General features: G+C 41.6%; 1 protein-coding gene across 3 annotated transcripts; it reads left to right on the top strand.

Annotated features, from left to right (window-relative positions):
- The first annotated feature begins 3,308 nt into the window (after positions 1-3,308).
- LOC112228217 lies at positions 3,309-5,084 on the top strand. 3 transcript variants are annotated; one of them, XM_024393369.2, is made up of 4 exons: positions 3,309-3,582; positions 3,692-3,853; positions 3,933-3,972; positions 4,083-5,084. In XM_024393369.2, the coding sequence occupies exons 1-4, from the start codon at positions 3,365-3,367 to the stop codon at positions 4,737-4,739; spliced, it is 1,077 nt and encodes a 358-aa protein (XP_024249137.1). In that variant the 5' UTR covers positions 3,309-3,364; the 3' UTR covers positions 4,740-5,084. The 3 variants fall into 3 exon arrangements, with proteins under 3 accessions (XP_024249137.1, XP_024249136.1, XP_042165594.1); XM_024393368.2 differs by having other exon boundaries at positions 3,674-3,853; XM_042309660.1 differs by lacking the exon at positions 3,692-3,853.
- Positions 5,085-11,043: the final 5,959 nt, after the last annotated feature.

Genomic DNA, 11,043 nt, shown 5'->3' with positions numbered 1-11,043 from the left:
ATATTTACTGAGTAGTCTGTGCTGCATAACAAAGGAAACAAATAACATGTATCCAATCAAATTCATCATCCCAAAGATCATATCATACCAAGCATTCATGATTAACATAATTAGGGAAGTCAACAATCCAGTTCATTAAGAAGTCCTATAGTAATCATCCGTGAGTCATTTAGGCTCGTAACTATTTATCATAAATCATGAAAGAATACAAACAGTAGTTATTCAATCTATAATCCCCATTAGTTTGATATCAAAGTCCATCAGTAAGCAAACAATGACATTTCTCATTTCACCCTTTCAATTGTCTTCATGTGTACATGTAATCAATTTCATTACATATTAACCATATCGATTGCATAATTGGCCTATGAGGATCCGTGATCATTGAGAATTCCCATTACACAATATGTTTGAAGCGTGCGCTCCAAGCCGCGCTCTGCGGAAATAACTATAAACAATAACTGATGGCCCACTCTCCGGATCGCAACAGATAGTTCAGATGAAAGACAACAGAGTCGGTGGACTTAAGTGGATTCATGGACGCACAGAACTTCTGGATCAGATGGAGTTAAGGAAGAGAAAGCAGTGAGCTCGGGCGATGGCAATTTCCTCCTTTTATGGAGTTGAGCTCTGTCTGACATTTCCACCTGACCTAATTAAAGCGCCCCTGGCCCAGCTGAGTAAGTGGCAATGAATTAAAGGATTATTCCACCAACTCCATGGGCCTTTTCTACAGTAAACTTCAACTGTATATCCTGTGTGTATTTTCTGGCAAATGTGTCAAATGTACCTGTTTTAAGGTATCCATTTGAGAGAAACCCTCCCCACCGTCAGACCAATGGTATGGTTTCTCTCTTGTGTGAACTCTCTGATAATGGTTAGTTTAGGGTTTGTAATAAAGCACTTTCACAGTCAGAGCAGGAGTGAGGCTTCTCTCACCATGAGGAATATATTTCACAATCTCTTCCTCATCTTCATCTTTAATCAGCCCCAGTGTTTGACTGCAGTCTTCCAGCTTTACTGATGTCATCTCTGGATCCTGCGCTGCACACTGGACTCCACTGTCACAATCAGGAACCAGTGACTCTGGTTTGGGCTCAGTGTGGAAGGAGAGTGGCAGGCTGCGTCTGTCCTCACTGTCCTACAAAGTTGACGAGAGAAAATACATTCAAACAAATTGATGGCACAGCATTACCAAAACTCTCTTATATGGTAGAAGTGAGACCTTATAGCTTATTAAAACGGCTAAATGACTTGCCTATATATGGAACAAATGTATAAATGAGTGCGGAAGGTAGCCTAGTTGTTAAGACAGTCAGGCCAGTGCGTTACCCATAATTGCTCAGTTGCTCTGGATAAGAGTGTCTGCTAAATTAGTCAAATGTAATAAATATACAACTAATATTGTTCCATCACTCACCATTTCAAAAACTGTTTTGTCACCAGATTTCCCTTGAAATATCTGTGATGCTTTGTTAATCAAGCAGACTTTATGAGATCTCTGTACTTAAAGTTGTTTCCTGACTAGAGCTAGTTAACGTTATATGGTTAAACAAACGCAAATGCAGCTACTTTGCTGTTATTCTGGCTGCAGTGTTTGACGTGACTGTAAGTTAGCCGTAGTTGGCAAGCTAGCAAGCAAGGGATAAGAACGTTGCCTGCCAGTATGATAAATAGAAGGAATGACTGGGTCGCGCCCATAGATACAGAACAAAATACTTAATGACTGTGTCACGTTTTTGGCAACAGAATTAATAGAACGAACGACAAACGATTTGTATCGGGACTGTATCTTGTGGAAGGATGAATAAACAAAAATAAAGTTTAATTAAAATATCTCAATCATTATTTTAATATGTTGGTAACCCATTGCATAACGCCCTCGAAGCGTGTGCTTGGCGGATATATTGGCACCGTAACAACACCCGTGCCAATATATCCTCTGAACACCTGTATTATCACTTAAATATGTGATAGGTCAGGTTCGGGATCATTTTCAAGTCATCTGCTGGTTACTGTCCTAACCCTGGAACGGGTAGCACCGTAAAAAGGAGCTGGCTTTCTGAAAACTGTGTCCATTCTGTCTGTTCTCTATGGGCTGGGTTTCCATTTAGTTTAAAAGGAATTAAGATGATCTTAGTGCTACAATGCTTTTGGGAAACCCAGCCCAGGTCTCGTTGAAAGTTGTAATCATCCAAATTAAACGAATAATTGTGTTAGTGGCGGAGTTTGGGGTGAGAAGAACTGGAATGGTGTTACTTCAGCTAACAATTTAGTGATAATACCTAAGAAGCTGGTGTTTGGAGGATATATCGAGGGCCGGCAAACCGTGCCAATATATCCTCCAAACACCAGCTTCGAGGGCATTATCACTTTTATACAACAGGTTACCAACATAGTCAAATAATATTTCGTTAAAAACGTTATTTTTATGAATTTATTCACGCTATTTCATCCTTCCACAAGATATAGTCCTGACACAAATCGAAGGTTGCTACCCAAACCGGCTGGTCGTTCATTCTATTTGTTCGGTTATCAGAGACACGACCCAGTTGTTCAGACTTTTTGTTCTGTATCTATGGATTCCATTGTCATACTGGCTGGCAATGTTCTTATCCCTTGCTTGCTAGCTAGCCAACTACGGCTAAATTACAGTCACGTAAAACAGTGCAGACAGTAGCTGCATTTGCATTTGTTTAAGCTGTTTTCTAGTGGCATTTATTTGGATACATCCATAACAATGATCTAATGAGGCGCGATTTCACCTGGCATAGAACATGTGCTCTCTCCTCAGGACACTGTTCAGAGGAGCTAGCCAACAACACAGCCAACTGAATCTGGAAAGACTACAAACTAGATGCACTTCATTCCGTTTTACTTTTTTTCCAATTTACATTTCTTTGTATATTTCCATAAAAATTATGCCCGCTGATTCATGATTTCGACAGGCTGAGAAACGCTGCCTGCCTGCCTGTCTTCTCCTGAATATTGAAACAATGTTGCAAATGTCAGAGAGACAGGAGCCGATGTTTAAACAAATATCTGCTGTTAAACTACATGTTGGTCTAAAAGAAAAGTGAGATAATGTCTTAATGCTTTTTATAATGGAGATCAATTGTATAACTTGCCTGTCTGGGCTGATGAGACAGTGGATTGCGCAGTCAGATGGAACAGAGTAAATAGGCATTTTAACGTCATAGATTTAGCTGGTGGTAACTTGTGGAATAGACACTGCCTGGAATGCGCTTTTAACCAATCAGCATTAGACCCACCAGTTGTATAATAGGACATAAGTATACGACAGACATCCCACGGTCCTCACTTTCAGGATCCAGTCCTACGTACCAATCTACCTGCTGTCCTCATGCACTTTGATTATACTGTAGCACTTAGCACCATGACCAAGATCTCTATTCATTTAAGTGATCAGATTAGGGCTTTCAGGAGGAAGGGAAAATCTACTGAGGACATTTCAAAAATACTGTTAGATTTGGGGATTACAGTCACGGACAGTGCTATTCGAAAACACTATCGTCAGATGCCTGTTTTACGCCGAACGCGAAAGCCCAGGAAAATGAACAGGTAGAGTATGGCTGCAGTACGCCTAATAATGCTAAACATAATGTTTAAATACATATACTGTTAGCCTTTACTGTACGCTGCACATTTTTAGATGGTATACCATTTCCAGCAAGACTATTCAAGCCATCTACTCACTGATTGATGAAGATGATGAGCGATCGGCGAAGGAGATCAGGAAGCTGTTGGCATCACAGCACAACATCAACATTGCTCTAATCACAGTCAGAAGGCAGTTGAAGAAACTTGGGTGGATTTATAAGAATAAGGCTCGGTATGAAACATATGTTTTTGAAGGTATTGTAGGCTTTCTGTTTTACAGAACATTAACCATGTGTGTTCTTGTTCTGTAGTTTCGACCCAATGAAAAAACGCATGGCTCCAAAGAAAGCGGTGAGTTTTGCTAGATTCCTAAAACGTGTTTGTATGCAGCGTTTGTGTAGAACAGGCACTTAAGATTGTTAAGATTGAGTGAGCTAATGCATCTACTGTTTCTATCATAGGCCATGATAGATGGGGGCCCAGCGCAGTACCATTCCGCTCAGCTGATGAAGTTGCACATGGAGCAGATTCAAACTTTGAAAACTGACATCGAGTCATTGAAGGTAGACCAGCAGAAAGAGACATATTCTCTGAGGGCAGAGATACGGGCTACGGCTGATGCATTGGTCCAGAGCCAGGTGGCATTGACAGAGTGCCAGGCCGCATTGGTGGAGAGTCAGACAGAGAATGGCTCGTTGAAGAGGGCGAAGGAAGAGATGATGGAGTCACAATTCATGCCAATCCATGTGAGCTCCGGAACTCCACTTCCGACAGGCAGTTCGTCAGTTCACCCTGACATTTCCATTCCTCCACTGACACCAGAACGTAACGAACTGCTCACCGAGCACAGCATGGGCCGCCCGGACCGTTATGCTGTTGTGCTATTCCAAGAATGCGTAACCAAAGAGAGATATCGCGAGTGGGCACAGAATACCAATTGGGATGGATCCAGAGGCAAATTTGGCTTACCAGTGAATCTCCGAGTGTTCATCATGAAAAATGTGTCTCAGATGTTTCTCTCCTTGAGTGATGCAACCCGAAAAAGCATAAAAGATAGAGTAAATGAATATTTGAGGAAGCCGAGGAAGTCTGGATATGGCATGGCCCGTTTTCCTTGAATTAGGCATATGTCTACAGTACGTAGGCTAGTAAAATTATAGTTGCCCTGTTTGTTTTTGTCACACTTTACAGTGGCCTAATAAACATCCATATTTTTATTTTTATTTGTATCGAACTCAATAAGATACATTCTACTACTGTAGATAGGGACCGTCATTGTAAATAAGAATTTGTTCTTTAACTGACTTGTCTAGTTAAATAAAGTTTAAATAAAAAAATAATACAAATAAAATATGCTGTGTTTAAATTAGTTTGAATACAGTACTGGGCTTACAGTAGTGATGGACATAGGTCACAATCAATTCATGCCTTGACGAACCATTAAATTGGCTAGCTGAAACCCTCATAATAGCTAATTGGTGATCGAAACTGCTTTGACTGAGACACACAAAACCATTTGAATTTGTATATGCAAGCGATTACATCGCAGAAGTTGGTGTTACTCAGAAAGAAAACAAGGATACAAGATTTTAAAAAATATATATAAAACGAAAATACCCTGTAGAAACGAAATAAAAGGACTATAGGCGGGTTTAAACGAGTACGCCAGCCGTTCCACTAACATCACAATGTTTACCATTTATAGGCCTATAGTCATGTTACAAAGGGTATTTAAAAAAAAATGAAACCACCAAATGTCGGCCTTTAACCGTCCGAATATTTCATACAATATTCGGAACACATTTCTATGAAATGTATGGCTTGAAATGTAATGGATGTTTTAGGTAGAGGCTATAGGCTTACATATGCCACTGTAAAATGCATTTGTGCTTTTATTGGAATAGAAACACAGATCAATCCATGTAATGCAGTTAAAATAAATCGTGAATAATAAATGCCAGTTAGCCCTATCATCTTATTTTCGTGAAGGGAATAGGGCTACATAATCTCAAACTGCAGCGATCAAATGATTTGCGCACAGAAGCAAGCACCAACAAGCTGAATAATGGGATGTATTTGATTGGCAAATTGCATATTATGAGAAACCTTGACAAGAACACAATCCTAACGTCTGGTCTGCATCACAGGAGGTTGGTGGCACCTTAACTGGGGAGAACGGGCTTGTGGTAATGACTGGAGCGGGGTCTTTGGAATGGTATCAAACACATGGTTTCCAGGTGTTTACTGCCATTCCATTTGCTCCGTTCCTGCCATTATTATGAGCCATTCTCAGCAGCCTCCACTGCTCTGCATGCAACTGAAAAGTCACATTTGTTGGAATTATGCCTTGCTGTTAAATACATCAGCGTCTCGTCAGCAACACTAAAAAGGTACTTCCGGGTCACAGAATTTCAGAACTGTTCAAAATAAAAGCCCCCCATGTGATAGTAGAAAAGTGTGAATAACCTGTATATATTGGAAAATGAAAAATAATTGTCTAACCATGAACCATTATTCATATGTTCATATTTAAGAGACATTTGCATCAAATGTGGGTTTTAAAACATGTTCCAATTAAGTGATAATGCCATCGAAGCCGGTGTTTAGTTGTCTCATAGTAATGAATATGTAGGGTCGGGATGAGACAGACAGGTAGGCAGTATTTTTCAGCCAGTTGAAATCATGAATCAGCTGGCATCATTTGTATGTATATATACAAATAAATGTACATTGAAAAAGGTCAAACGAAACGAAGTGGAGCTAGTTTGCATTCTTTCCAGCTTCAGTTTGAAGTTATTGTGTTAGCTGTGTTTTTGGTTAGCTCCCCTGAACAACAGTGACCTGAGGAGAGAGCACATTTACTATGCCAGGCTAAATCGCGCCTCATTAGCTCATTGTTATGGATGTATCCATAAACGTCACTATAAAACAGCTTAAACAAATGCAGCTACTGTCTGCACTGTTTGACGCGACTGTAGCTAGCAATAAGAACGTTTCCAGCCAGCATGACAATGAAACATTTAGAACTGTTATGTCCATAGATACAGAACAAAAAGACAGGACTGGGTCACGTCTCTGGCAACCGAACCAATAGAACGAAAGACTAGCCGGCTTGCGTTGCAACCCTAGATTTGTTTCGGTACTATATCTTGTGGAAGGATGAAATAGTATGAATAAATAAATAAAAATAAAGTTAATGAAGATCTGTCAATCATTATTTGAACATGTTAGTAATCCATTGTATAAAAGTGATAATGCCCTCGACGCAGGTGTTTGGAGGATATATTGGCACGGTTTGCCTAACAACACCAGTGCCATCCTCCAAACAGCTGGAGATTGAATTTGAGAATTGAAACCATGTTGCAAATGTCGGAGAGACAAACAGCAAAGTTGAAAACGAAATGTTAGTCTAAAAGATGTCTAGATGCTTTTTATAGTGGAGATCAAGTTTATAATTTACCTGACTGGGCTGATGAGGCAGTCAGATGGAACAGAGTAAATAGGCATTTTAACGTCATAGATTTAGCTGGTGGTAATTTGTGGAATCGACACTGGCTGGAATGAGCTTTTAACCCATCAGCATTCAGGATTAGACCCACATTGTTTCAATATTCAAATTCAATCCCCAGCTGTTTCCATAGTAATGTGAACGTGTCGGGAGTCAGTATGAGGCAGGCAGGCAGCTTTTCTCAGCCAGTCGAAATCATGAATCAGCATAATTTTTTATGGATATATACAAAGAACTATCAATAGAAAACAGGTAAAACAAAACGAAGTGCCGCTAGATTGCATTCTTTCCAGCTTCAGTTTGAAGTGATTGTGTTAGCTGTGTTGTTGGTGTTGGATTCTGTATTTTACATTATATCCATTAGCATATATATGATTAAATATGATCTGATGTTGGTTGTGTGAGGTGTCTGCATTTGTGCACTGGAGCATCATTATGAGATTAAACAACTGCTTGCTACTTGCCTGTTTGTGTGTGACAAGAACTGAGTAACATGGTGTGACCTGCATGTTGCAAAACTGTAGATAACAGCCCAGCAGATGCTTTGTCCTTGTGTTTGTATGTAACAATATTGAGCACATGGTGTGACTTGCTGTATCTTACAAAGTTGTGATAGGGAGGGGTGGTCATCACGAGGTTTAACTGAGATGGAAAAATACTGAACACAATAGCAGGAACTGAGCAACTGTTATAACTAGGCTGCGATACCAGAACAGTAGGAATCTATACATCGACGGAGGGAGGACTCCAAGAAGCACCAAGAGGCGGGGACCCGCCTGAGCGCCTGCGATAGGCTGGGCAAGTTTAATCCATGCCCAGCCTCTACTGTGATAGACATAGTTCCAACCTGTCTGTTGGCCTATCACAGTATAAAGAATACTGTTTACATACATCCTGTCAGTTCTCTGTTCTGCCCTGCGTGGTATTACAGTGAACCCGTATGTATATACGAAACTTGCATTTGCCATTTATTAGTTAGCTAATAAAAAATACATAGTATACAATCTGTGACTCATTGTTATATTTATCCTGATACCAGATTAGAATTTACGCAACCCTAACAATTTGGTGACCCCAACATGATCTGGTAAAGGACATTGCTGGACATTGGTGTGCCAGCCGATTGGCCAGTACTGTCGTCGGATGGTGTGTCTCACACATCCTGACCGGTCAACTAAAAAAGGTAAGCAAACACCTGTTGTGAAAAACTAAAGTTCTGCACATTTTGTGAGACACCTGTTTGATGTAAGTTACTAAATTTAAACTATTATGATGTGTGAGATTGGAAAATAGTATCTCCATTTGCAACTGCAATTTTATTATTGATCAACAATACTTAATGATGCATTGTGTATGGGATGTACTAGTATGCCTGGCTGGTAGGTGGTAACAGAGAACACTTAATACATGTATGAATGGTGGGTAACGGGTGACCAAAGTGTGACTGGATAGTCTGGGACTACATGTATGAGTGGTGGGTAACGAGTGACCACCAAAGTGTGACTGGATAGTCTGGGACTACATGTATGAATGGTGGGTAACGGGTGACCACCAAAGTGTGACTGGATAGTCTGGGACTACATGTATGAGTGGTGGGTAACAGTGACCACCAAAGTGTGACTGGATAGTCTGGGACTACATGTATGAGTGGTGGGTAACGGGTGACCACCAAAGTGTGACTGGATAGTCTGGGACTACATGTATGAGTGGTGGGTAACGGGTGACCACCAAAGTGTGAATGGATAGTCTGGGACTACATGTATGAGTGGTGGGTAACGGGTGACCACCAAAGTGTGACTGGATAGTCTGGGACTACATGTATGAGTGGTGGGTAACGGGTGACCACCAAAGTGTGAATGGATAGTCTGGGACTACATGTATGAATGGTGGGTAACGGGTGACCACCAAAGTGTGACTGGATAGTCTGGGACTACATGTATGAGTGGTGGGTAACGAGTGACCACCAAAGTGTGACTGGATAGTCTGGGACTACATGTATGATTCATTCTAGTTGATTATAAAAGTGTGACTGGATAGTCTGGGACTACATGTATGAGTGGTGGGTAACGGGTGACCACCAAAGTGTGACTGGATAGTCTGGGACTACATGTATGAGTGGTGGGTAACGGGTGACCACCAAAGTGTGAATGGATAGTCTGGGACTACATGTATGAGTGGTGGGTAACGGGTGACCACCAAAGTGTGAATGGATAGTCTGGGACTACATGTATGAGTGGTGGGTAACGGGTGACCACCAAAGTGTGAATGGATAGTCTGGGACTACATGTATGAGTGGTGGGTAACGGTGACCACCAAAGTGTGAATGGATAGTCTGGGACTACATGTATGAGTGGTGGGTAACGGGTGACCACCAAAGTGTGACTGGATAGTCTGGGACTACATGTATGAGTGGTGGGTAACGGGTGACCACCAAAGTGTGAATGGATACTCTGGGACTACATGTATGAGTGGTGGGTAACGAGTGACCACCAAAGTGTGAATGGATAGTCTGGGACTACATGTATGAGTGGTGGGTAACGGGTGACCACCAAAGTGTGAATGGATAGTCTGGGACTACATGTATGATTCATTCTAGTTGATTATAAAAGTGTGACTGGATAGTCTGGGACTACATGTATGAGTGGTGGGTAACGGGTGACCACCAAAGTGTGACTGGATAGTCTGGGACTACATGTATGAGTGGTGGGTAACGGGTGACCACCAAAGTGTGAATGGATAGTCTGGGACTACATGTATGAGTGGTGGGTAACGGGTGACCACCAAAGTGTGAATGGATAGTCTGGGACTACATGTATGAGTGGTGGGTAACGGGTGACCACCAAAGTGTGAATGGATAGTCTGGGACTACATGTATGAGTGGTGGGTAACGGGTGACCACCAAAGTGTGAATGGATAGTCTGGGACTACATGTATGAGTGGTGGGTAACGAGTGACCACCAAAGTGTGAATGGATAGTCTGGGACTACATGTATGAGTGGTGGGTAACGGGTGACCACCAAAGTGTGACTGGATAGTCTGGGACTACATGTATGAGTGGTGGGTAACGGGTGACCACCAAAGTGTGAATGGATAGTCTGGGACTACATGTATGAGTGGTGGGTAACGGGTGACCACCAAAGTGTGAATGGATAGTCTGGGACTACATGTATGAGTGGTGGGTAACGGGTGACCACCAAAGTGTGAATGGATAGTCTGGGACTACATGTATGAGTGGTGGGTAACGGGTGACCACCAAAGTGTGAATGGATAGTCTGGGACTACATGTATGAGTGGTGGGTAACGGGTGACCACCAAAGTGTGAATGGATAGTCTGGGACTACATGTATGAGTGGTGGGTAACGAGTGACCACCAAAGTGTGAATGGATAGTCTGGGACTACATGTATGAGTGGTGGGTAACGAGTGACCACCAAAGTGTGAATGGATACTCTGGGACTACATGTATGATTCATTCTAGTTGATTATAAAAGTGTGACTGGATCTAAGTGTGACAGCTTCTATCTCAAGGCCATCAGACTGTTAAACAGCCACCACTAACATTGAGTGGCTACTGCCAACACACTGTCAATGACACTGACTCTACTCCAGCCACTTTAATCATGGGAATTGATGGGAAATGATGTAAATATATCACTAGCCACTTTAAACAATGCTACCTTATATAATGTTACTTACCCTACATTGTTCATCTCATATGCATACGTTGATACTGTACTCTGGGTAACGAGTGACCACCAAAGTGTGAATGGATACTCTGGGACTACATGTATGAGTGGTGGGTAACGAGTGACCACCAAAGTGTGAATGGATAGTCTGGGACTACATGTATGATTCATTCTAGTTGATTATAAAAGTGTGACTGGATAGTCTGGGACTACATGTATGAGTGGTGGG

This window comes from Oncorhynchus tshawytscha, linkage group LG30, assembly GCF_018296145.1.
Source record: "Oncorhynchus tshawytscha isolate Ot180627B linkage group LG30, Otsh_v2.0, whole genome shotgun sequence".
NCBI classification, from domain to species: Eukaryota; Metazoa; Chordata; class Actinopteri; order Salmoniformes; family Salmonidae; genus Oncorhynchus; species Oncorhynchus tshawytscha.
The sequence above is the reverse complement of the archived record's forward strand: the minus strand, read 5'-3'. Positions and strand labels throughout refer to the sequence as shown.

Bases quoted from the DNA above. Each gene is read 5' to 3' on its own strand.
- LOC112228217 (XM_024393368.2), top strand. From the start codon at position 3,365: ATGCACTTTGATTATACTGTAGCACTTAGCACCATGACCAAGATCTCT. The intron at 3,854-3,932 runs GTATGAAACATA...CTTGTTCTGTAG, and splicing joins ATTTATAAGAATAAGGCTCG to TTTCGACCCAATGAAAAAAC. The intron at 3,973-4,082 runs GTGAGTTTTGCT...TTTCTATCATAG, and splicing joins GCATGGCTCCAAAGAAAGCG to GCCATGATAGATGGGGGCCC.